Below are 27757 nucleotides of genomic sequence, written 5' to 3'. Positions count from 1 at the left end.
AAGATACGGCTGGAAAACAACGCCTGCCTCTGAGCGCCACAAGGACCAGCCCAGCCGACGAGGAGGTGCGGAACCGACCCATCCTCCTCCACCCTAAAAAAAAAAAAAAAAAAAAAAAAAAAGGCACATATAAAGAACAGGAAGAAGATCACATGTTATAATAATCCCCTTTGCAGCCAGACAGGACCAGAGAGGAGAACTGCCCAGTTAGGACGGAGAGATGTGCTAGAGACTGAAAGGCAGGCAGAGGCAAAACTTGAAGCTACCTAACCAGCCCCCGGCAGGGAAGGAACCCCCCAGCCCTAAGCCGTGCTGTAGCAGGAGGGAGGATCCTCCACCCCCCACCCCCGCCTCCTCTTTTCCCCCCCTCTCGCCCAGGCGCTGGGCATTGCTCCTCTACCCCAGGAGAGCAGCCCCTTGCCCGAGCCTGCCCTCCTGCCCTCCTGCCCCTCCCCGTGAACCGCAGCCCCTAAATCCCGGCCAGAAGCCGCGGTCCAGCGGCAGAGGCGGGCAGGGATTTCCCAGGCACCAGCACCGGCGAGCTGGCGTTTGGTTTGTTTTTTACTCTTATCCCCTGGCGCTCGCTGTGTGAAGCAAATCCCTTGGAAGTGGGGGAGAAGTGGCTTTCGTGACAGCGGAGGGAGGAGGGAAATACAAGAAAATAAACCAAACCAAAATAAAGAGAGAGAAGAGCCAAGAAAGCACTTGCTTCTCATCATCTCTCAGGGAGAAAAGCCAACTCTGTTCTTCTTATGACCCTCTGCTGCAGGGAGCAAAGGGAAAGAAGGTACTGGGGGAGACCTCCTAACAAAGCGGGGTTCACGCTGCCCGGACCCCATCACTACCCCGGTTAGCAGCAGGCTACGGGAGGTGCGGGGGGTGGTGGGGGGGTGGTGGGGAAGGTTGCCAGGGGGAACCCAGGCAAAGCCAAAACGAAGCTCCACGAAAAGCAAGGAGCAGAAATGAAAGTTTCAAAATAGCATCCAAACAACCGCTAAGGACCGGACCGAACAGAGCTCTCTGCGTTTCATCAGCCCTCGATGGTGCATTCGGGGGGCTGCATCAGGGATGTGAATGTACCCGGCCCGCTGCATGGAGAGGGGTAAAGACACAGAAAATCTTTGTTATTTATTTATTTATTGGAAGCAATGTATGGGTGACACCCAGAAGGCGTCTGAGCCCTGAAAAAAAAACCAAAACAAACCAACCACCTCTGGACCAAACAAGAACAAGAAGAATGAGACAGCAGCCTTGACCCCTACACTGAGAGGAAGGTGAGCAGAAAGAAAGAAAGAAAATACAGAAAAGCCATGCAAGCACCAAACCTGTAGATTACTGCGGCTCTTTTTTGCTCCACTAAGGACAGATATTCTACTGACAGCCATGCAGCACAAAGGCATCATGCTGATTGTGTTCTTGGAATATTTTATTTCTGGCCATGTGGAAGCAGGTAAGCAAAATAAATCAATATTGCCATTTTGAAAAAATTTATCCTAAGTTTAGCAAGGGGAAAGGAAATAGAAATCAGATCTGTTTGTTAACAAAATTTATGTCAACATCTTTATTTTAGATTGGATTTTTACAAGGAATCTGGATTAGTCAAGATATACAAATGCTTCTCATTCCCTGCACTACACAGCTTTACAGCTCAGTCTCCTCCCAAAGACTTACAATAGGATGTACAGTTTCATACATCCTTAAAAGGAAAAAAAAAAAAAAAAAGTGTATTATTTTTGTGAATGAAAGAAAAGTAAGAGAGAAAAAGAAAGGGGTAGCTGGATTGAGATTTGCTGTGTATTTGTTTCGAGGAGGAAACGCTGCCTTCCTAGGCAGGACAAGAGTGAAACGACAACAGCCTTGGACAGCATCACTGTAGGAATCTGAATTATTCTCTGTTAACTTGATTTTGCATAATTCAAAGTCAGAGACACTGTTTAGTATTTATTATTTATCCAAGACAGTCCATTCATTCAGTGTATTCCCCAACTTAATAGTTAACATGCGGTGAATAAGATTAAATTAGCATTAGAGAAAAAAATGGATTAGGACAGAAAGAGAAGTTGATTAGTTGTGTGTATATATGTGGGTGTACAAATAAGCAGAGATAGGAAAGATACAGCTGTAAGGGTATTTACATAGGGTCCTAAAAACACCTGGATTATGATGGAGACAAATTCCTTAAGGGAAAGGAAGCAAAGCATTAGATTTTTTTTTCTTCCTGCTGTGGTTTTATACATCTTTAAGTTTAAAAGGGATTAATTACAAAGATCAGGTCAGAAAAATAAAAATAATTACCAATAAAGCAACAGTACGTCCTTAATGACTTTTCCTTTGAGATACTGGCTTGGGATCTCTTTCTTCACAGGAAAGCCTATCAGTGGTTTGGATTTCACCGGTGTGCTCAGAGTATTAGGACAGGAACAACACTCTTCATGCAGTGATTTGAAAGTGATTGAAGTGTTCAGCTACCCTGCAAACTCTAGTAAAGTCAAAGGCAGATCAGGTGGATTCAGATCAGGCTATTCCCTAGCTAGAACCCTTTTTATAACAGAGACATTAGATTTCCGTAACTGCAAGAGATATTTTCTTAAGAACTGAAAACATCTCATAAATTTAAAAACCATATTATCCAGTGACTCATTTGGGACAAAGGCTGTCTATCACAACATGACAGAGAATGAATGGAGAGAGGACATGTACCTTAGTCCTCTTAGTGTCTTAGCTCACTAGTTTCCTAGGCTAGGACTCTCCCTATAGGATACATATGTTGACACATAGCACAGAAAGGTAATGTAGATGTCTTGTAAAGTTGCTGATACTATTGCAGAAAGCAGCCCGTTGTAAACTAGCCTAAATTTGCTGGGATCCAATTCACAAAGTGAAAATGAAGGAAACACAGCCCACAGCTGACTGCTTGGAAAGTGAATTTGAGGGGAGGGAGTACGTTCTATATGAAGCTAAATACACTTAGAATAAGGGTGTAGGACATGGCGAATAACAGCAAAATAATTGGATACTGAAGGTGATGATGCTAAGGATTCACTGTCACTTTAAATAAATATATGTTGCTTGGTCAAAAGGTTGGACAAACCATCAGCCTGTGAAAGCACAAGGGTTACCTATTTGGGGGAGTTTTTTGGGTTGGTTGTTTGTTTGTTTTAGAAGCAATAAAAACACCTTGAATTAATCTTGAATCTTTACAGGTCCTATTACAGGCAGGGTCAGTCCTGCTCAGACTACGGTTAATTCAGGCAGTGTTAGCCAATCCATGTAAAATGATTTGGAATTCTCAGCAGAGAGATGTACAGAGAAGTATGTTTTTGTCATACTTTATTAGCCTATACAGTAAACTCCCTTGCCAGCCCTATAGTTGGTCCTTCCTTGTCAGAATGAAACAAATTGATGGGGCAGTTGTGTGGGGAGTGCATGGAGTACAATATTTGTGGGGAGTACAATATTTGCCTTCTGCCATCTTTGTGCAAAGAAGACAGTCAGGGCTGTCAAGAATGGCTCCTTAGATCTTTAAATATAATGCTAAGGGGAAAAAAAACCAAAAACCTTAGTGGTTAGGCTGGAGGAGTCACCTAGGTTTTATATTGTGAGATGTGACACTTGGGTTCCTTCCATTAGTCTTATGCAGGTGGAGGGAGTTATTCCCCTCAAGGAAACTATGCAGTGGTCTGAAAACTCTTGCATATTGGGACAGTTAACTGGACTGACAACAGCTTGGGCTGTTGCTTCAGCCCCCGCCAGCCCTGGACCTCCCCAGGCAAGCAGCGCCCCAGGGAGCAGTGCCGGGGCCAGCGCTCCTCCCGATGGCAGCCCTCCAAAAGGGGGCGTGATGTGGTCAAAAATGGCCATTTCTAGCACCAAGCTTAAAATCAATTGCAGGACCTGATTATCAGCAGGGTTTGTTTTCCTCTGGTCTGGGGTTATTCAGCTCATCTGCAAATGAAGCTGTAGTGTTGAAGCCCACCCTTGTTTCAGGAGAGATGCAGGCAGACAGACTGCAACTGATCACAATGGAAGAGAGCCCAGACCAGGGATTTTATTCTCCTGTCCATGCCTCAGGTCATGGAGGCAGATTGGTTTCATAGCATATTCAGAACATCACCTCTGGGGTATTTATGAAGGCTGCTCATTAGCTCCAGTTATCAAGGCTACTGTAGTGCAGAAATACATCGGGCTACTCATAAATGGTTGAAGACCTGCCGAACTTACTGCGAGTTGGCCCCAGACAAACCGAAGAGTTGTAGAGCACTTCTGTTGTAACCAGCATTAATGAGTAAAGTTCTAGGTCTGATTAATAAAAACTTGAGCAACTCATGTCCCCCGGGTGGTTTAGCTTTAAAATAACATTTAAAAGTTTTCGGTTATTAAGAAAGAAGTTAAAGAGAAACAGAATAATTGAAATCCAGGTTGGACATACATGCTGAAACTGCTCCATCAAAAACATAGCAGAAGACACCCAAAGGTTTTAGAGTTTACATGTTGCTCAGAACTGTGAAATTTGCTCTCCTGCCTCACCTTAGGAGAATTGAACACATGAAATCATAAATTTGCATATGGAAAAGAAATAAAAATTCCAGTTCAAATTGCTCCAAAAATATTAGGCATCTTTCTAGTCACAACAGCAGGCTTTGACTGAGTTGCCATATGACCTTTCTTCTATCAGGTATCCAATGAAGGGTAGAAAAAACCCTAAAAAAATTGAACCTGTTTTTAGTTAATATCTGCAATGTTCTATTGCATTACAAGACTGAAGTAAGAAATCTCTGTTTGAAATGGTGTCCCAGGAACATCAATAGTCTGACCTCCCTTGAACTGTATGATTCCTTAATCATCAGATAACACCATTGTTTTAACACGTGCTGGCTATGTGCCATTGACCTGCCACTTCGTGGCACAGCTCTGAGGGACCAAAAAACAAACAAATAAATTAATCATACCATTTATGGAGCCAAGCCATCCTCCATGGAGTAAAACTAATCAACTTCATAATAACATGCAGTGCCCATGCACAAACTGTTTAGTTCTTTATGAATTATTCAATGAGTCCTCCTGGCAGTTGGGGTAAGTTGTTTGTTCGCCTGGCTGCTGTTTCTCTTCTGCATGGTCCCCACTCGTTGTCCAGATTCAACATTTCATGTTGTTTCCACAGAATCAGTGAGTGACGGACAGGCTGTGCTATCCTTGTGGCCAAGCAATGTTCTGCCAATTGATTTCTTGAAATGCAAAGCTTTTAATCAACTGCAGATTTTGTTTTCCCGTCTCTCTCCTTCTCTCAAACTCACTTCTGCTAATTTGCACTTTATTCTTCTCCAATTTTCCTAATGACACAGCAGTTCAGACAGGAACTGTTTATTGATGTTGCTGCATTAGCAGGCAGAGCAGGAGCAGATAAACCTTCTGGTGACTGTTGTTCAGGAGAACAACCATGTTTTTCTTCCTTTTACAGGTTCAGATAAAAACTGCTGAAAAACTCAATACAGGACTAACAGCCCATTTATGGCAAATATAAAAATAAGCCATTCCCTTTAAAAAATGTTTCCTTTTTTACTTTCTCACATTCTTGTCTGCAAAGCTTCTCCTATATAACTCCTTAAATTTAGCACTCCAGCATGGCATTTCCTCTGTGAAAGCTTCAGTGGTGTGACCCATGAGTAGAGATGGACTTTCTTTTAATTACATGGTATATTTATCCGTAATCCAATAGCATTTGTAACATGGACCCATTTTTAATTAAAACTAAATAACGTGACTTAGTCAGAGCTGATGCTTATTCAAAGATCAGTTATAAGACCAGTCCTGCTTAAATTCTCTGGAGGCAAAGATGACAGCTTTCTGCAGCACTGAGCAAAATCATTTAATATCTGATCTACTTTAAACACAGAAATTGCTGTGCTTTCCTTATTTCCAGTAATTTTTACGAAATCAGCTTGGACATGAGCATGAATATAAACGCTACTCGCAAAGACATTCTGGAGGCATGCAGTTGTAGCTCATTATATTTTTGCTGACCTGCAAGGATAGATTTATCTTTATTTCAAGAATTCTGCATGACTCAGTGAAATTCCCCCTCCAGAGCAGACAAAAATTTGGAATTTCAGATGCTCTGCAAAAACGAGGAAGCTCTAAACAACTTTTGTGGACAGCTGAGTCCTTTCTCAGGACAAAAAAGACTCAGAGAAATTGCAAGGAACCTCCTAGATAAAATCTTGGAAGCTCCTGGTATTCCCCTGTAACTGTGCTAGGCTCAGATAGAATAAGAAGTTCATAATCAGAAAGAAAATACATTGAAATGTCAGGATGAAGTGAGGGCTTGGTGGAGGATCTCCAGTAGTGCTACGAATCACCTGCTCTATTGAAGCTGGGGAGCAAAGAACAGAACTGACAAAGTCAAACATCCCCATCTTCTCTCCTTTCCTCTCCAGCTGACTTCTGCAACTCCTTCTCTCTCATGGGACTGAGGAGCAGCAGCTTTTCATTCCTTTGATCCGAGGACCATTAGGCACACATATAATTTAGGTACTGCTGCCCTCTAAGCTCTGCCATTCTCCTAGGACTTCACTGGGATACTAAAAAAACATCTTGGCCAGTCCATTCCAGCTACTGGTAGAAGACAACCTCCACCAGAAGGAAACTCACTGTGTCTCCAGACACCTCCTCTTTCCCTGAGGTTGCTGCTTAAAATGTCTGTAAGGCAAACACACATTCAGTCCACGTTCCTCTGAAGGTGGTTTCCACCTGTTTCTAAGGATAGTCAAGAGCATTTTTGGATGATCTGCTTCCTTGCTATCTGAGGTTTAAGACTACCTTATGCTCCATGTAAGCTAAAATGGCACACACTATTGGTCAATGGGATTCAGCGGACATAGAGCAACTTAGTTTTGTGTCCTAATCCTGGGAAGCAAAATGTATGAGGTGTTTTCCAAAACAATGTCCATCTCTGACCATTCTCTTCTGGCTTGTGCAGAAATGTCACTAAGGAACTAAGGACAGAAGCAACTCAGAAGCAAAACTGTGCTCACTGGACATATTTTTTCACCTTAAACATTCCTTTTGGAAAGAGGGACATCAGTTTCACCCAACTACATTTACAGTTTGACTATTTTTATAAGGCCAAATCAAAAAGTCTTTTCTTTGCAATAACTTGATTTTAAAAATAATTTTGCCTAAGGAAAGGCTGAATATAAACCAAATAGGGATTTTAAAATTTGACCTAGAATGTGAACTAATAGCTGACCTTTGAACTGCTCCTAGATTACCCAGAGTTTATGGTCATCCTACGTTTCATTGGAAGGGTCATTTCCTGTAGGACTTACATCAAGTCATCTGATTGTGACCTCTTGGATTAGATTTACGACCTTGCAAGGTCAGACTTTAACTCCTTCTAGACTGTTAAACTGCAAAGAGGACACTGTATGTCATTAGAAAAGCAGTTTTCTCCAGTATGGTAATAGGGTTTGGGGACTGACCTTTAATTCCAGTGTCACAAGACACTACTGATTTCAAAACAATAAGACTTCGCAGTTATCCCTACCTTTTCTTAATTTAGAAGTAAGTAGATACATACATTGAAGATACCAAAACTTTTGCCAGTATTTTCAAACTTGGCAAACAGAATATAGTCACCTACCTCCACGTTAAGGTATTTAAACAAAAGAGAGACTTGATTTTCAGCTCTGCTAAGTGTTAAAAACTCCAGCTGATCTCAACAGGAGCAGTAGAAACTCAACACCCTTCAAAATTGTGACAGTAATACATGACTATAGAACTATAGAAATACATGCTTTCTTTATGTGTTTGTATGTCTAATTAGTGTCTGTAATCTGCTGGGCAGGAATCATCTCTTTTCATAATGTAGCTACAGTGAATAGTACAGTCTGACTTTGCTTTCTGATAACAATGAAAATAAATGCATTAAATAGATTCAGTTCTCAGATACAGAGCATTACAAGAGTGAAAGTAAGAAAACACAAGATTTCTATGGTTAAATATAAAATTCAATATACTGACACAACTGCATTTTCAACACAAATCCAAGTTAAGAGCCATAAGCATGAGTTTTCTAAAGACCTCTGTTCTGCGTTAGGCAGCAAAGGCAAGGGCTAGATATATTGAGAAACTTCTAAGTAACTCTCCTTAGAAGGAATCCTTTTGGATGTCAATTCCCAGATGAGGACGCTAAATATTTTCTGGTCACCTGTGTTACAGCCTGAGAACTACTTGAGAAATTCTACTTAGTTGTGTTTCTTTTGCCTGTCTTTCAGATCCCATGAGGCTACGAGCCTTTCGCTGTAATGGCCGTTCTTGTAACCCTCCGGTGGGAAACCTTGCAACAGGGAGGACACCAGTCACACTCACCACATGTGGACAGAACAGTACAGAACTGTACTGCTTCTACCCAGACCAGAATCTCCTCCATCAGGTCTCCCACGGCTGTGGGCAGCCGCGCTGCACCAAATGCAATGCCAAGCAGCCTGATAACTCCCATCTCCCTGCTGACATGACAGATGATTTCTTTGCAAACCCCATCTCCTGGTGGCAGTCTGCCCAAGGGGTACACAGGGAAGAAATCAGACTGGACTTTGAAACAGAATTTTACCTGACCCATGTCATTGCTGTGTTCAAGTCACCTCGCCCAGCTGCAATGGTGTTGGAAAGATCCCAGGACTATGGGCAGACTTGGAGGCCCTACAAGTATTTCTCTGTCAACTGTACAGCGACTTTTGGGCTCCAGGATGATCTCATTGAGGACGGCTCCATGTGCACTTCCAGGTATTCAGAGGCAGTGCCCTGCACCAGAGGAGAGGTAAGCAATAACTGAGGTTTGCACTAAGTTTAATGTCAAACAGCTGAAGACTGGCTGAAAATCAGAGAGTATGTGCTCAAAGAGATACTGTGCATATAAATTAAGAAAGGTAGCCCATCCCCAAAGGCTTTGTGTTAAGAAAACAAGGGGAAGAAGAAGAGAAATTATATATCAATGAAAATGAATGGAAATGGTTTAACAAATTTCTTTTATGAGAGTTGCACAGGATAAGATTAACATTGCCTAATTTTACATTGCAAATGCCAATACCTGAACTAGAATTCCAACACAACAGACATGGGGAAATACACATGATTTATTCAAACTGTTTTCCTACTTTACCCAAACTGTTTTCCTATTTTAGGATGACATGAATTGCATGGTCTTTCTTTTTCTTCTCCATATAAAATGTTCTAGATGATTGGAAGACTTTTAAATGCATCCTTCCCCTAAGTTTAATGTAACTTTTCTTGCTGAGGGTGACCACTCTGATTGTATCAAGATATAGGCTCCAGAAATGAAACCTTTTAGAAACAGTAAGTGGAAGTGAGCAGCCATGTTTCACTATTCAATAGTGGGAAAAGGCCCTCCCTTGGTATGAATATTCTGATGCGCTATTAAACGTATGCATAAGGCCTTGTTTTAAAATAAATATACAATTGTTCTGATAAATTCCTCTGACAAGAACGTTAACAACTGCTTAGTTTAGTTATAACCCTTTTCATTTATCAGTCTTGAAACAGTTTAGATGGGAAAGATGGTAAATATCATTGATATTTTATAGAGGAGACATAAAGGCACAGAGGGAGAGTACAGGACATTCCTACAGTCACAACAGAGAATGGAGTCCTTTCGCTTCCTTCTCTCTCCCTTAGAGAAGTCACAACCCTCTTGTTTTCCCTGTCTGGAAGTGCTCATGCAGGTTTGGCAGTAATACTTTGCTGCAAATTAAGCTCAGGTGTGAGGTGAATGGTCCAGATAGGCTTCAAAAAGCACAGTGGTTTCAGCAGTGCACTTCAAAATGCACTTGAGAAGAAAGAAACTAGCATACTGTACCTGAGACAGGGAAAGAGCAGTAAGGAGAGACTGAGTTCATCTTTGTGCAATAGACTAGGAAACACCTCTGCACCTGAGGAATCCAGAACAGATCAACTGACTACTAAACTGTCTTGCTCCTGGAGTAGTAATTCTGCTGGTCAGTTATCATGATACATTTACGTCAAATACATCCAAATGTCTTCTGTAGAGAGCTTACAATTTGCCACATCAATATAGAATCTAGGCAACTAATATAATTTTCCACTCTTTTGTGCCTTCCAATCAAAAAATCAGGAAGTACTTTGCAAGATCCATTTAATGATCTTCAGCACACATGTAAGGGTCCTGTTGCTGTTTCATAGATGGAGAAGGAGCAGCATAGAAAGGTGAATTGTTTTGTGGTAAACCAGGACAATTACGGTTGAGTAAGGAACAGAATACAGGGTCTAAGGCAAAAGCCTTGGCCTTAAATGCAAAACAGCTCTTCCTTCTCTAGTACAGTAGCCCCCGTGGCCCTGCAGTATGTTTGCTTTTGTGCTTATTTAACCTTGGGGAATATCATTAAGACCATGTGTTGCTGCTACAACAAATCTGAGAAGTGGATGGCAGAAAATCAAATAATAAAACATTCATCCAACACAAGCCTTTGTGATTACAAGTGTCAAAATGATTCTGTCAACTTGGGCAGCAACTACACTGAAATGAGTATGTGTATGCTTAATCAATCTACACTGTGGTAGTAGATGTTAGAAAACATTAGTAATAGTAAGAACAGTCATATATTTACAGGTCATACCCTTGCAGATGCCAAACACTGTCATGAACTGTTACATGAATTGAATACATACAAAGGTCACTTCCTCCATGGGACAGCGCTGAAGCCTTAAAGCAGCACATAGGAATCTGTATGGCAACTTAACAGAGAACAAGACAAATATTGCTTCATAGCACATTAACCCAAAAGGATTCTGAAGTTCTGGACAGACTTTACAGAGACTTCTTAATCAATCCCTGAAATGCCACTATGGCAAGAGTGCAAAAGCATCAGGCTTTACAGGTCAGGAATATGACACAGCAGATTCTTTTGTGAATGAAAATAAAGGAAGGCAAAATGTAGTTATTTAAAGTGATACCTGATGAGATTTTCCTGAGTGACACAGCTACTCTTACTACAAGTCCCACAGGAGCTTTGCCCACGCATCTCAGAACCGCAGTTTTACACCTTATTTTAAAGATGACACAAATGTCACCAGGGCATTCCCTCAAGCATCAACTTACAACTGACTTGGACTGAATCCCCACCGCTAGTTTCTGCAGCATTCTCTGCTTCTTTTTGACCTCCACTCTGACCTAGCCAATTACCAATTGTGGCTAAGTCTTGGATTGCTGAGGAGCTCATATCACAAGCTGACAACATTTCTGAAATGATCAAAACCGTTCCAACTTAAATGCTAATTAATGCTCTGAGATAAATGCCAGTTTTCTCTACTGAGGGGGTTGAAGCAATTTCCACTCTATGACACTCAGGTTTTTCTTGGGTCTTGTCCTGTTCACTTGGAGAAGAGACACAGATCCCTTTTTAACAGGGCACAAAAGGAATCAAAAAAAGAGATGGCTTTCTAAGAACATTTAGGTTTAAAACCCATGAGGGACACAACCTGAAACAAGATTTCAGGTCAAATGTCTTCCAGAACTGAGAATGTAGGTGTGAAAGGAGAAGGTGGTAGAGCTGCAGTAACTTACATGCATCTATAAACTGAGATGCATGTCCCTGAGTCAGCACACTGGTCGTCCTCCAAGACCACAGAAAGAGGCTTTTCCTGGGAGCATGACAGGAAACTTGGCAGAAGGGAAACTTTTAGGAGACTAGAATGGAAGCAAAAGATATTTGGGTGAGTGATGTGACAATGTCACAACAGAACATAATATATCACTAAGCTAAGGTGTATCCCTTGTCTTTTGTAGGTTACCCCTTACCTTTCACCTTTGACAGCATCACACATCTCCATTCCATCTCAGATAAGGTACAGCTGAGACAGAAGGTGTCATGCATTGGGGAACAAGTCCTGCAGAAGTGCAAGGACATGACTTCCTAATGTCTCTTTTGCAGTCTTCTTTTATGCCAGCATTGACTAAATCCCTTACTCCTGTTCAGATCCAGAGTACTTCTGCAGCTAGAACCTGAGATCCTAGGTGCCCCCATCTTAAATCTGGCAATAAACTTGATCTATTGATGATTTCTTGTCTAGGAAGCTGAGCAATTTATTCAGTCAATTGCCTACACATTTGCCTCATATGAAGCACCACAAAATCAACACCTAACTTTCTATGTTTATAAACACCTGTCAGTGAAAATCCTCCACCAGCATGTCTTATGTTCTGATTTGCCTGTTAAATACCTTATGTTTTGCCTGTTGACTTCTATCACTATTAGAAATTATGTATGAAATGGGAAACAAGTGCTTCTACTTTTTATCCTATTCTTAAGGAAGAACATTCTTAACTATTCTTAAGGGAAAATAGTTACTGCTATGCTCATCAGCTTCAGTATGCCAACCTCAAACATAACGTCATGTCCTAAAACCAACTCTGCCTTTTTAATGTCTGTTCATCTACTGTAAGTGCCTCCACAGGAAATGCTTGCATGGAGTCTTATGCATCAACTGAGACCTTTTTTACTTGCTTGTCCGTCCATCTGTTTTCCTAATTTAAAAATACTGTACTATATAGTCACGGAGCCTAAAATGAGCCTTCAGGTCAGCTAATGTAAATTAAAGTTCTGGCGCAAACAAAAAGAGAAATTACCACAATGTTGCATCAGACATTAGTGTGACTTACAGTTCAAACATCATATGGGGGAAATAGGGACTGAAATGTTTCAACCTGCATCCTGACAGCACGTGCACTCAAGGATCTGAGAGATTAAGAGCACATTTTTAATAAACTGGAATATCAGGAAATGAAAACAAATGTTCTCCTCCATCGAAGATGATGTTTGCATGAAAGGAAGGCATTAGCATGCAAAGTGGGGTAGAACACTGACCTGCTTATAACCACTGGACCCAAAAGGAGACCCTTCCCCTATTGGGTCTAGCTAGTGGAAGGGAGTTCTGAATCAAAGGCTGGTTCATTTATGTGAGTGTCTGTGTAACAGATGACACCAATGAAGTGTGATATAATAAACCCATTACTTGAATTCACTGGGGGCTGGAAGAATTGTGTATGCCTGAATTAAGTAACTGGTTTCTATGGCAACATGTTAAGTGTGCCTTGTGCAGAAGACCTGTTCATTTTCCGTTTTGTATCCTGTGGTGACCTCTTTAGGGACAGAAGTCCCCAGCAGTGCCTTTTGTTAAAGATGAGTGGACTCACTTTGTAGCTAAGAGACTTTTAATCACTTTTCTAAACACACTCTGTGAATGCCAGGTCAAGACATGTTGCGGTGGGATCCAGTTCTGTTTGCTCCAAAAGCCACCAGGTTGTTCAGACAGAAGCTACAGTCAACCCTATGGAAGGTCTTTTCCTCTGAAGACCTCTGCTGCCTTTCTCCTTCTACAGGGACTCCCTGAGCGACAGTAATGCAGAGGGTGACCACTTGCACACAGACATCAAACCAGGCCAGGGACAGGGTTCTGTGTGGAATGCATGTGATCCTGTTCCAAGGACCTACATATTTTGCTGTCTTTTATCAGGCTTTTCTTTTAATGTATTCATGAGAAACCTTTTGATAAACAAAGGAGGATCACACACACATACCTCATTAATTGGCAACATCAATAATTCAAGAGGTCACCACTGAGGCTTCGGTGGCTTCTTAAAGGTCTGATCTTGTATACCAGTAGGGTCACTGAAAAGAAGCATGCTCAGCACATCACAAGGTTGATTTCCTAGTAGTTAAGGGGCAAGGGCAGGGTCTTGCACTGCAGTGAATTGTCCAACAGTCATCAGGACTGGCCTCTCAAAGTTGCATGATGCTTGGGTTATTCTGACTTCCAGCCAGAAAGGATTCCAGGAGGGATTAGTCACTAGTGAAGGTAAGTGCTCAAATGTTATGACTAGGGATGTCTGTTCAGCATTTCGTTTAACTTGAACTGTAGAGGAGATAGAATGCAGAGGCAAGTTGAGAGGAAGCAGTTAACACCAGCAGTGTAAACAAGCAGATAGCGCTGCCAGGCCCTGCTTCCCTGGAGGAAGAATTAAGGGGCTCAAGGCTTTGTCTCTGAAGGGAATTTGAACTGATGAGATCAGTCCAGCATTCCCATCCCTGGCAAGTGAACATCAGGAGGGCACCAAGTGTCCTACTCTGACCTGGTTTGTAATGAGCCATTTCAGAGACATTTGGAGCCTTATAAACCAGCCAGAAAGACAGAGCAGAGTTTTTTTTTGAGCATTGCTTCTGCATTTCCTGAACATACAGGGCAGCAGATATAAAATGAATTTTTCTTCTCACCCTGTTTTATAAAACCTTAGTGGAGTTGCAGCCATGACTTTTTTTTTGAAGTCTTAAGTGTGAAAAAATTCTTGTCTAAAATGCTATGAATCTTAGAGATTCATTGTTGTAATTTTGAAACTCCAGGCAAAAGAACACTTAATTGTTTGCTCTACAGCTGTACACACATGACTGTCATGGTGAGACTATACACTTAGGTAAGCCTGTTTACGTGTAAGTTTTCAGCCAAGACCCAGAGATATAAGTGGCTCCATTTATAAGAAATGGATGCTCTCCCATGAGAATACAGCTTGGTTGACATTGGTTGACACTGGCAGTAATGGGTTGTTTTAACTTCCCCTGACAATTCAGCAGACAGAGTGAAATGAGTCTCCTCATTCTCAATCCAGTTCCCAGTCGGGCTGTCCGCATCATAGAACTCCTTGTGCTGCCCTTTGCCATTTCAGAGCAAGTATCATTCCTCATAATGAGAAAGGACGCTGCACTTTGTGGGACCATGGAAACGTTCTCGCATCCCCACGTAAGGTGGTGCTATACATAATGGAAGGAATTTTGTGCGTTCCCCACAGACCGCAAGCTGAAGATTTTGTGCCCAATAGTCTACATTTTGTACTCCAACTGCATCACCTGGCTTGATAGAAGAAACTGTTTCTCCCTACAGACCTTGCCTTTCTATACAGATGTAGAGATTTACATCTGCTGATAACTTGAACCTACAGAGTACATTTTGCTTGAGAAAGAGAAAAAGTCTGCATGGCTCTTCAGATTTGTCTGTCTTTAACTTCAATTGTGTAGTCTTTCCCCATCATCATATTGGCAGCAATGCCTAAATATTAATATTAATGCCACACTGACTGGATTACTGGAATAACCTCAAAGCAAATGCAAATTGAAGGGACATTGACCCTTTCTGTTTTGGAAAACACAGAATTAATTCAACATGCCCCTGTCTTGGTAGTAGCTGAGTTTACCCAGATCACAGAAATGTAAAAAAATGAAACGCACAATTATTTATTGAACAAACTATCATATTCTATACTGGCTTCTAAGTTTTACTCTCCAATAGGACAGAAAAGCAGTGAATCTTGACTAAAAAACGCTGTTCTATGAATTGTCAGAATGAGCCTTCCAATGGCTAAGAGAATTGCTAGACTTTCTTTGTGCTCCAAACAGGATTTCAAACAGGAAAAAGACTACTTCTTAGTAAAGACTACTGTACCACAGGATGGAATAATTAATTTCAGTCAAAGGGCTCCATCAAATAAATTAGAGGATGTTTGCCACTGGGTAGGAAAAATTCTGAGACAAATGTTTACTATTCCTTTAAGAACAAAATCAACTCACATGAAAATCTCTTAATGAAGAGGATTTAGGACCGATGAGAGTTTTTATTGCAGCTTCCTTCTGATGCGCCTAGTATAAGCACATAGACATTTCTGATCTCATTAACCTGATTGTGTGCAACATGATTAACATAGCTTAAGGATGATTTGTAATATCAAATTCTTGTTCCGCACAAGGATCTTCTTTTGTAGGAGGCCATGCATTGGCACTGCCCTCCATTTATGGCTCATATTCCTTGACCTTAGGCTATTAGCTTGCAAGGGGGAACCTTTGTTGTATCCACATCTTTTCTGACTAATACTGGCTGGAAGATCAGGTTAAGAAAACAGAATTATCTGCATCAAGAATGGAGAAGTAAAACATATGGCAAGAAATCAAAAATCTGAGACACTGTCTCTGGAATGAAGATGATCTCTTGATTGGTGATAAAACATCACCCCCTGTGAAGCTGTGCCAACTTGTGTACAGCAAAATCAGTCCTCTAACAGTGACTCCTCTTTTTAGCTTTTCACGCTTACAGCATTCTCCAGAATTTCTTGCTCTTAGAAAGGTCGGGAGAGAACAGGGTAGTGACCATCTTTTTTGAGGCGCAGCTGATTGACTTTTGAAAATGAGAATGACAAATATGCGCTTGATAGCAGATATGCAGATAAGCATGAATGTCCTACTCAGCATTCAGTTCCTGTGTCAGCTCCTGATTATAAGGGAAACTCAGGATCTACGATGCATTTCCACAAAGGATTGAGACTATGGAGGTGCTGAATATCCTCAACTTCCACACAATTCAATGGAAGCAGAAAGATTTCTAGGGTGTCCCTTAGCAGACTTAATCACCATCAGATTTGCTGCAGCAGCTGTGCATATGCTACTTCTATGAAAGCTGCACACTGATGTTTAGAGGAATGACTGGGAGATTTCAGAGCAGTCTGTTACAGCAAAAAGAGAACAGAGCTTCCACAGAGCTTGATACCAGATAGAGATTTAATTAGATGACAAATAGCTTTACAGTGAACATCATGGGAAGTTCTTTTCAGAGCTTGCATCTTAATTAGAAGAACACACTTCTTTTTCATTACACTCACTTCATGTCTTTTACATGAAGATAATGGAAAAATGCAAATTTGCACAGTATCTCTGGGAAATGAAAAATTAATCGTATTTCTGCCTTTCTGCAAAAGGCAGAAGTCAAATGTCTATCTCTGCAGGAGGAATCTGCTTCATAGGCTTCAGAAACAGAAACCTTGTGAACTAAAAAAAAAAGGAACAGGTAACAGTGAAAAGATGGAATGTCTTTTCCCACAGCTCATGACTCTAAGAGTTCACTAATATGCAGATCCATTTCTAATCTAATCTTTAAAACATTTACATGGAAATGGTTGAAATAGCCAAACTCTTATCTTTTACCTGTTATTATTAAAATTGTATGTATTGAACATTCATCTCTAGGGATTCTCAGAGAATTTTACAGATAAAAACTCCATTCCATGAAGTACTTGAATACCTATTACCTGTATCCTATTTTTTAAGAAAGTAAGCAGGACATACAACAGACTTCTCCTATTCCTACTGAATTCACTGGCAATCCAGAACAGCATAAGGCTTAAGTTACTTGCTGAACATTATATTGAACAATTGTGCTGGGGTTTTGAACAAATAGTCATATTCCCAACTCTGTATTTTGGTCACAATGACTCTCTTATTTTTTTACAGAAATAAAATTCTTCCCTGTACTGTATAAAATTATCAACCCATATATAGAACCACGACGAATCTGTCTCCTAATGTAAGATTCATTTTTTCTTAGGGAACCAAAAACCTAAATATATGAATTTAAAATACAATTGTGTGTTTTTAGTACAGAAAAAAAGTTTAGTGGTTTGGTTTTCAGGGTTTTTTTAGTAAATTATGCATTTATGGAAAAATAATTCAGGGCATGTAAGGTGAGATACCAGATCTGTTTTAAAAATGCATCCCACTACAATTATTTGAATCAACGCACATAGACTAATAAGTATAACTCATGGATTGTAACATATTGCTCTTGACAGTAGGGCAACACACATGTTAAGGAAGATCTAATGACTGGCACTTTAATGTGAGAAGAAACATCTAATCAAATATTAAAAATGAGCCAAGAGATGGTGATTACATTATACTCTTCCTTGTGCTCAAGGGTTTTAACCACCAGTATTTCAAGGCAAATATGTTCTCCAGAAGGGAAAGGAGAGGAAAATTCAATTTTCCAGTTTTATGCATGTGTGAAATAATGCTGCTAAACTGATTTAAATACGAAATAAAACTGTGCTACCTCTGTGCAAAATGCAGCTAACCTAAACTTACTTATATTGGCACAACATATCTGCTTTGACTACGGTGATACAAAATGTCTTTGTTTAAGTAAGTCCTCAATATCTCTGATTTTTAGAAGATTATGGAAGGCTGATTCCTTAGTGGTTGTTGAATCCAAGAGGAACACATAAATGCCACTCCCAAAAGACTTCACTAGTGTTATGTCACCCAAATCGGATCTTTAACACTAACAAGTCTTGCCTTGGGAGAGACAAGGACAAACAAATCCAGTCTCACCGCTGAGTTTATTCCAGACAGAAATGTGTCATGAATTAATCATACAAGCAAACTCTTGTACATCAACTGGAATGGAACACCATTTTTTCTTAAAAGGATGCCACAATCCCTATGGGATATCCAAGCTATTAAGATCTCTACTCACAAATAATGTTCAGAGTTCTAAGGGGATATGGAAAATGCCAAAGCAACTCCCCTCAAGAGATGCAAGGCCAGAAATGAAAATATTTGCAAAACAATAAACCCACAGGGACCCCGGCCTTTTTCCAAGCTGTCAAGAAAAGGAAAAAAAAACAATACAGCTTCGCGAAAGCAAATGGCCCTATGCTGAGAAGAGCATCCAACAGCTGTTCTTTTGCCTAAAGAAATCAGTGCTATCTGGATGCCAATTAAGACATGGGGAGGATGGATAATTGACTGGAGATCCCAAGACATGAATCCGTCTCTTTAAACTTATGGTACTGTACACAAAATAGGTTTCTAATAGTGCAATACGATACACAAGATTTCCTTCACAATTAACATAGCACAATGCAAGACTATTGTCATCAAGCAGAAGTATAATGCCAGAGACATAAAGTACAAAGAAACACTTTAGCCATTATCTAGTAATTTCTTTCAGAAAGACCCAATAAAAACTCTTGTTCGTCACCTCATTCACCCTTCCCTTCTGTCTCCTGTGAGGAGATCCACAGCTATTCACAACCAGGATCTCTGGGGCACAGAGACATTAAGCCTCTTGCCCAGCCTTGTATAAGGAGGTCACCAGCAGGACCAGTGCAGATCTTGCAGAAGCTAATGACACAATGATTACTTTTTTTCAGATTTCTTGTCCTGGAGCAAAGTACCTCTAGCATTTATGTTCTCAAGCCAGTGATCTGTTAGGTATTCTCTGGAGAGGTATCCTGAAAGGAAATACCATTTTTATTAAGCTTATATCTTAGACAAGCCATAGGCAAGAAAGCTAACTATGAGAATAGCGTGTATAAAAACCAGTAACTGAACAGACTGCTTTACCCTTGGATCCTTTGTTTTATGCCAATTTAAAACAGTTTCACAAGGACTTTTAACCATTAATATCCCAGTAATTAGTTTTTAACCCTGCTTTGAGATCTCTGAGCTTAGCAGGCTCTGCAGAACAATTCCACCCTGTTCACTGCCTTGGTCTTAGATTAGACCATGTGGGAGGAAGATGTGTGTGTCTGTACATAACCAGGTGCTCACGACTCTGAGGAACCACTCCACCTCTGTGTGGTCCACGAGGGACTGGGAAGAAGGAGAAATGGTTCATAAAACTGGTTTCCACTAAAAAGATCAGACCATCCTGGATTAAGGGAACTGGACAGAGGAGATTTGGTCTTTGTCCTGTGAATCCATCAGTAAGGGGAATGCTGGGCACCTGGACAAAATAGAATGGGCCATTTGCTTATGGTTCCATTGCCCGGGGGAATGTAGACATTGGGGTGGAAAGGCCTGGGCTATTTTGTCATGGCTTCATTGGTCAGGGGAATGTAGGCACCTGCATTGCACAGCCTGGGCAATCTGCCCATAGCTCTGTCAAACAAGGAAATATGGGCACCTCTGATCTCACCAAACAGGGCTGTTTGCAGCTTTATAAGTAGCTGACAGTATAATAGAAGGACATTAAAAGAAAAAGAACAGAGCTAACCAAACAGAAAAAGCTGGGAACAGGTGGGAAATGTACCACTGCCTTTGCTGTGGTACTGCCAGGTGTAGCTCTGTGCAAAGCCTGGCAGCTGATTCTGTTAGTTCAAGGGGGTTTATCTCCCCATGTGCTGTCAACATGCAACAGAACTATCTTCCAGGCACATACCACAAGCTCTTTTCCGGCTCCTGCAAGCAAAAAGGAGCAAAAGTATTTTACATGGTACAAGTATTTAAATTGGTCAGTTCACTAGAAGGAAAGAAAAATCAAAACACAGAGAGAGAGAGAAAGAGGGAATCCCTATGGAAACAAAGCTTTCACTCCGCTAATGGAGTTAGTCAGACAGACACTGTCACCGCTTATAAAGCAGGGCCAAAGAACCCCAAGGGCAAGTCCCACTGCTGTGATGGAAAAAAATCAACCAGAGGAGAAAATAGCTCTCAAATTTGAGTTAGCATATCCATAGAGGACATCTAAGCCTGGGAACAAATGCAACCATCTCTTCTAGTTCACTGGCATGGACAATGGCACAGCCCTCTGTCATCAACCTTGTCCCCAAAAGCAACAGAAACAAACACACCTGGAGAGATACAGAAGGGCAGAGCGGTGCATGAGCTAAAATACATGTCCCTTTAGTCACTGTTAAACACCAAATTAGAACTGTGATACCCAAAACCAAATTGTTGCTGCTCTGGAGGACTCTCAAACAGCATAAAGGCTGTGACAAAAGAGTAACAACCCACAGACAGCCAGTAGGCACAGATCACCTCTGGCCCTGTGAGCTCACTGCAGTATAGCTACTTCTCCTAGTGAATAAACTGGCTGGCTTTATTTGAAGACAGGGCTCTCTCAATGCTTACTTACGCTAAGACAAGCTGTGCTTTCTAGCACATAGTTCAAGTGACCAAGCCAAAAGTCTGATCACAGTTTCCACTTCGTTCACAGATCCTTTTAGTGCCTTAGTTTACTTGACTCTAGAACTCATGCTAAAGCCATGTTCCTAAAACGCTTTGAGAAATTCGGATGGCATTAATACTGCATTTATGCCAATAAACCTTGGATTTCTCTGAGTGACACTGTTGTCACTTGGCTCAGAAACACAAGGAAGCAACCAGCACTTGACAAGCTACCACGTATTGGCTGAACTGCGAGTGACTAGGCTCAGTAACCCCAGGGAGAGATGTTTAAACTAAGGCATTTCCTATCTCACGTCTGAGACGGGATGAATGCAGGTACACAGTCTGTGCCTTGGCCAGCTGGTGGTAACTCAGCTGTGATGTTCTGGAATCAGTCACAGCCCCACAACTGCTTATGCAGAGTCTTCTAAACAGGAACTATTACTTTTTCCTGAACATCGCCTTGGAATGTTTGCTGTGTACACAGAGCCCTGTATCTGTTCTTGGATGTATATCTTCTGTCTTTCAGGTGATTTATCGTGCCTTAAGTCCAGCTAACAAGATTGAAGATCCCTATAGTCCTGAGGCTCAAGATCTCCTGAAACTCACCAACCTGCGCCTCCTTTTGTTAAAAAGACAGGAATGTCCATGCCATGGTTCGGGATTGGTAGAGAAACCTCAGAGATTTGCCCACTATGCTATTTATGACCTGATCATCCGGGGAAGCTGCTTTTGCAACGGGCATGCAGAGGAATGCGAGCTTGCCAACAGGACGGGAGTCATGGAGAACGTAGTGAGTTCTAGACATTCACTAACTTACTAGACAGACTTGTTACCTGCTTGTTGCTTTCTCAGCCTAACTGTACAGTTTTTGCATGATCCTGTTCAAGCCTCCCTAAGCCTATCTAAAAAACAGCAGCACTGTCAATCTGCATTAGTGAAACCTAAACCACTTTGGGAGATTTCCTATAACCCTTGCTGCAGTTCCGTGTGTATTAATTGCATTGCTAGAGATGGGTCCTTCTAAAAACTCTGGCCCTCAAAATACCTATAAATTGTGAAGGGGCTTTGTAATTGGAACTGAGATCCAACCCCAACTACAGCAAATGAATTCTCCTACCTATATGCCTGCACAGAATTGAAATATTCTCTGATGCAAAGACTGTCCTGACCAGAATTTCAGCATCAAATCCCAAATCTCAAATTTTCTGAGTTTGTGAGACATGAGCAGTTCTGTCATACTTAGGGTTTCAGGCTTTACTTTTAGGTTTTCAGCCTTCTGTGGTTTTGTGACTTTCACTACATGGACAGCAGTGTTCAGGATGTGAAAATAATTTCTACTCCTCCTCTCTTTTACCCATTCAGCTTAAAATTAGCTAGAACATTTTTTTCTCAAAAGCCAAACCTTGTAGGAAAATCATTCTATAGTACTATGACTAGACCCTCCCTGCTCAGTCTTTTATCTGTGTTTGACCCTGGATGTGCAGATGTGAGCTGGGTTGGTAAGCATACTCAGAAGTTGTGATTCAGGGGGAATGACTGCTGTCTTCTTTTTGATTTAGCTGCAAGTATTACATAGAACAACCGTAGTAACAGTCACAGGGAAATGATGCTGACCAAATATCCAGGTACATCTAAACACAAAAATCACAGAGTTCAAGCCACTTTAAACTAGCTAATGGCTCCACTGGTTCCAGAAGGCTGTCCGTCTCTGTAATGCATTTTGAAAACCAAAATAACCCTTAGAACTTTAGTCCCTGGTGCACTCTGACATAATAGACTCAACAACCACATCCTGAGCTAATTTCTGTTCCTTTAGATATATGGTACACTTGACATACTGATTTGTTTTCTTTTGGAATGTGCATTCATTGTCTTTCTTTCAACTTTTCTAGGTTCAGAGGTAGATATTGTAAGATAATTCAGACTGTATGAGTTTCACAATATTTGCAAAATAATTTCTGAATCAGTTCCATCTGTAGCATAAATCTAAGATTCAGCTACATTATTCTAGCACTAGGTGATATTATCAGATTCAGTTAACTATAAACATAGACTCACTTAATACATAACTGTGTGGAGAAAAGCTGTTTAAAGAGTGCATCCTCCCTATTGCAAACTGTTAAATATACACACAGTGAAACTAAATAGATGAATAACAGGCTAAATGAATACAGCTGGTAGAAGAATAAACACTGCCCATCAGAAAAGGAAAACACAATATTGTGTATATTACTCACCTAACCATTGTAAACTATGACTGGATGCTTTTTCCCGACTAGTCACAAAGGAATAGAATCTTTTTGTGCCATCAATGACTTCATGGGCAGAAGGTGAAATAGTTTTGGTGAAATGCACTTCATGAGCAACTCATGTCCCAGGAGACAAGAGGGTGGATGCATCACATCATTCGTGCACACACAGATACTAGCAAGTCTTTGCCTAAGCAGGGATTCACATGTAGCAGTGAGAAAAGTGAGAAAAGCCTTCCAGAGCTTTAGCTACCTCTAGAATCCTAGATGAGGGCTGGAAAAGACCGTAAGACCAGAGTCCTTGCATAGAGGTACGATCAAGCATACATAAGTCATTCACTAGTGAATGCTTGTTGAACTAGTTTTTTAAAATCTCTGGTGAAGATTCAACAGCAACCCTCAGTAGTTGTTCCCATTTTGACATTTTGAAAACTCTTTAGTGTCTGTCTAAATAATTTCCGCTGCAAATTAAGGTGATTCCTTCTTGTTCCCTCTCCTCCAATGATCATGGAGAGCAGTTGGTCCTCACTCTGCAGACACGACTGGAAGGTTCTAACTGTATCCTTCCTTAGTTTTTGTTTTCTTTGTACTAACCAGAGAAGTGTGAAACCTTCGGTGGTCAAAATTCAAAATTCTACTCCCAGGTCATACAAGCCCGGAGTAAAGATAATCATGCTACTTTGCTCCACTTTTCTGTGCTTCTGTCATCACACCCTAGCTCTTTCTCAAATAAGCAACGAAAATCCACTCCCAGAAGAGCCAGGTTCCTGGATCCTTTCACATTTTACCTAATACTTACCAATGATGATATTGTAGTGGTGAAGGGAGAGTTCACATACATTCAGATCTCAGGATTTGGTTTACATAGCTAGCATGAAGGAGTTTGTATAAGTGTGTAACTTTGCATCTTATGACAGGGTAATCTCCTTGCCTGCATGCAGAAGGAAAAGGCCTTTGTTGCTGAGTGGTGACCACCAATGATCTATTTCATATCAGCCAAACTACATTGCCACAAAAATCTTTTCATCTTGCAGTTTCTTGACAGAGACAGGGAAGGTGCTTTACTTTCAGCCGCATAGTGACTAAAACAGGACAGGGAAAAGGGATGTTAGAAACAAACTCTGCATGTCCAGAAATAATCTGATTCATTCCACTGACCACATCTAATATTTAATGAACACATAGGCAAAGTAAGTCTCAAGACACACAGTTTTTAGTGTGGCTAGTGTGGGTGATACAGCACGAAGGCAGAGCAGCTTCATGTTTCCTGGGCTGCTGTCAAGTAAATAAATGAAATGCTGGAAAAATACAGACCTCCACAGAAAGGCTTAAGTAATAGGAGTTTCAGTCTCTTAAGAGTTCAGAGTCCTCCTGCAATGTATTCATTTTCTGTAGTTAACAAAAACAATAGCAAGTCCACATAGAAAACAACTGTAATTGTTTGCCATGGGATAGGCCCAAAAACTGAGATCATTCTGTACTTAGGTCTTCAAAAAGACTTAACTGCGCTAACTTGTAAGCCTGTTCTTCTTGCTCTCGAAAGAAATCTGTTTCACTTATAATACTTCTAACACTGATTGATACTATACGGAGGCTAAATAATGGAGAAAACTAAAGCAAATTTCTTGACACTTTTGAACCAACACTTTTCAACACCGTTTTGGAGGGATTAGATGATCTATGACTACTGACTGGTCTGTCGATCAATTTATCTGTGGATCTGTCAGTTCAGTCATGACAACCCATTCAGCTTCTGCCTTCTCCACTGAGGCTGCCAATAAGAAACACAGCTCCATGAAAAGTAATGTCACAGAGGCCACAGTGTCATAGAAATGAATGGATACAAGAAAACTACAAACTCCAAATGGTACATCATTCCTCATAGCTTGAAAGGCTAGATAGTTTCATGCATATTCTCTCTGGTCATAAGTAATTTGCAAAAATACTGAGTACAGCAAGGTTCAAAGCAGACTTCCATAGGATCCATGGAAATATCCTTTGACTTCTTATTTTGCCAGCAAACCAGTAATAATTACTCTTTCAATGTGGCTTCTTTTAACAAGCCAGGTACCCACCTCAACACGATTTATCTAGATCACACTTCCCTTATTAACCACTGAGAATTTCATGTCAGACAGGAGAAAAGCTGGACAAACTTCTTGACAAAACATATCTTGAATTTGGGGTTTGTTGCTATTGACAGTGGTTTTTTCTTCTTTTCTATTTCCTTTCCTCAGACCAAAAAAAGAGACACAGAAGTGTTGTACTCAAATACCTTCTTATGATAGCTAAGGATGAAATTCTCTGTTCTGAATTTCACAGTCTGATTTATTCAAACTCTTACAAGTAGCTCCTTTGTCAGTGAGGGAAATTATCAAGATTGCATTTTGCCACAGAAGCTACAGAGAAGCATTTTCTTTTAAATGAAAGGCATTAATATGGTGTTATAAGGGAAACAACTGCCAGGATCTGGCTACCTGAATACATCTAGTCTTATTCTACCACTGGATGCAATGGAACGTAATTCTGTCCCAGCTGTTGCTGTTGCAGGATGTACAAAATTATGTGTTGCTCTACAGTAAAGTATTTCTTTATTAAGCTCCAACAAAGTTAGTAAGAGCTGCCAGGTTTAGGATTTGCTTTGATGACACATTTTAGCTGAGTCCAGGGGTGCTTCCAGAACAAAGTTTACAAAGCAGAAAGCGCACATGGACAGAACACAGAATCTAAACCAAAGTCCTCTCTGTTTGCCAAACATTTCACAATTCTCTTTCTAGTCCATGAGAAGTAACTGTGGTCAGGGGAAAGCAAATGTGGATTAAAATGTTTTGTATGAAGCATTAGAGTTCCTTTACTTGTATTTACTTGTATTAATTATTGGTACCTACACTGCCAGGAAATTCTTACAAGTTGCCTTGGATGTTTCTTTTGCTTCTTTATCATGTTTACAGACACAAAGTAGGGTCCCTGTGGGTCTGATCCTCCACAATGAAGCAAATGGAATGTTTTCCACTTACTTCAAAGGGAGCAGGATCTGGTCCTAAGTAAGATTCCTTTCTTGGCGTAATGAAGGTTACATAAGGTAAAACTTGTTTTTCTACAGCAGTTTTCTAGGTGACTTGGCTGTCGTATCCTTTGCAAATATTACCTCCTCTTGAAATATCTTGTGCAGTTCTACTGATAATCCCCAGCTAAGTTTTCACATTATCTGATCAAAGCTGTGCCAGTCTGTATGACGTCCAGCACTCAGAGATGCAGGAGGTGATCTCTGTTGTAGTTGGAGACTCAAAGAGCAGGTTTTCTTTAAGAAAAAGTTACCCTTTGTACATCAACTATGTGAGTAGTGTCATGAATATTAAAAAAAAAGAATATTAGAAGAGCTTCTAGATCTTGCCAGAATAAATTCTATAAACAGATCCCTGTGCTGATTTTTTTCCAAAAATTTAAAACTAAATATGGACTTTTCCTGTAATGATCTGAAAACATAGAACAAGATCACACAAATTACGGAGCAAAAAGGAGTCATAAATTACATAAACTACATGAAAAGAAAGTGGTATTGCTGACACCTTTGCTACCCACAGTGGACTAAAGCATTTCACAGGAATCCTTGTAGGAATGTGCAGGTGGATGAGAAAGTTTGAGATATTTGTGTTCAGAGATGGCAAAGAAGCTGACAGGAGAGCATCATGGAAAGGTTCTCTTTAATTTTAGTGGGCAGTTTTTGTGAGTTTCTAGTTTCCTAGGGCAAGATGTGCTTCAAAACTGTGACTCTGACTGATAGTAAATTTCATAAACAATTGCTTAGATAAAAGTTGGAAAAGGATATTCAGACTTGTCTTGTAGGTCACACCCAAAACATCCTATTTTATCACATCCTCACAAAAGTCACCAGAAACCTTAACTGAAGAATACCTAAATAAATCTAAAAAAGAGCTTTCCTATACATCCCATGCTTCTCTAGATGTTTCAGAGTGACTGTGAGGAAGACTGGCCTATTAAAATAATGCCTCCATTACTACCAGGAGTTGGTTCTTGGCCAACCCAAAAATCAACACCCCTGTCCTTTTGAGTTGTTAAACATTTGAATCCAAACAAAAATATGGTACATACTCCCGCTTTATTTTAGATAATATTGTATCCTTCAAATTCAAGCACACCTCTGGGTTGGTGTCTGGAGTGTTTCCTTTCAAAAAATGTATTCATTTTGGTTAGGTTTCTTATAGTTTCAACTCAGATGCTACACCAGGTACCACCTAGAATTGCACAAAACCTGCAGCAGTAGTACTGATGAAAAGATCTTAAAGGTTTCAGAGACCTGTTCGGTACAGATTTAGGCTCTGTAACCACGGTGTTGCTGGCTCTTCGATACTGGACTCAAACTTTAACAAGATTGTCCTCCCCTTCCAACAGAATCAGCACTACTTTGCATTACAACCATTTCAGCAGGGGCACATGTAAGCTGTAGTTCACCCAGTTCTGAACAGACATTCAGGTGAGGTTCAGGTAATGTTATGTCTGAACTGGTTCCAGGGACCATTCCTAGGTGGTTTAGTAGAAGGTTCTGCCCACGCTACCTTTCCACTTAGCACTGCCCACTGAAGTGCAGGCAAGAGCAGGAGAGCTTTTGTGCTGCTGTGCAGCCTCATCCACCTGCACTGGCCAACATGCTCCCTTTTAGAGGGGACATACCCTGCCTTCTGTTGAATT

General features: G+C 40.7%; 1 protein-coding gene across 1 annotated transcript in view; it reads left to right on the top strand.

The window, feature by feature from the left end:
• The first annotated feature begins 1383 nt into the window (after positions 1-1383).
• The window catches only part of LOC104342508 (netrin-4), a 51061-nt gene continuing 24687 nt past the window's right edge, over positions 1384-27757 (top strand). The window contains exons 1-3 of the mRNA XM_009946135.1: positions 1384-1450; positions 8274-8815; positions 21325-21588. Of these exons, the coding sequence (XP_009944437.1) occupies positions 1384-1450; positions 8274-8815; positions 21325-21588 (873 nt within the window). The remainder of the gene's footprint in view (positions 1451-8273; positions 8816-21324; positions 21589-27757) is intronic.

This window comes from Leptosomus discolor, chromosome 9, assembly GCF_034619465.1.
Source record: "Leptosomus discolor isolate bLepDis1 chromosome 9, bLepDis1.hap2, whole genome shotgun sequence".
Lineage (NCBI taxonomy): Eukaryota > Metazoa > Chordata > Aves > Leptosomiformes > Leptosomidae > Leptosomus > Leptosomus discolor.
Note: the sequence above shows the minus strand (reverse complement) of the source record. Positions and strands in the feature narration are given on the sequence as shown.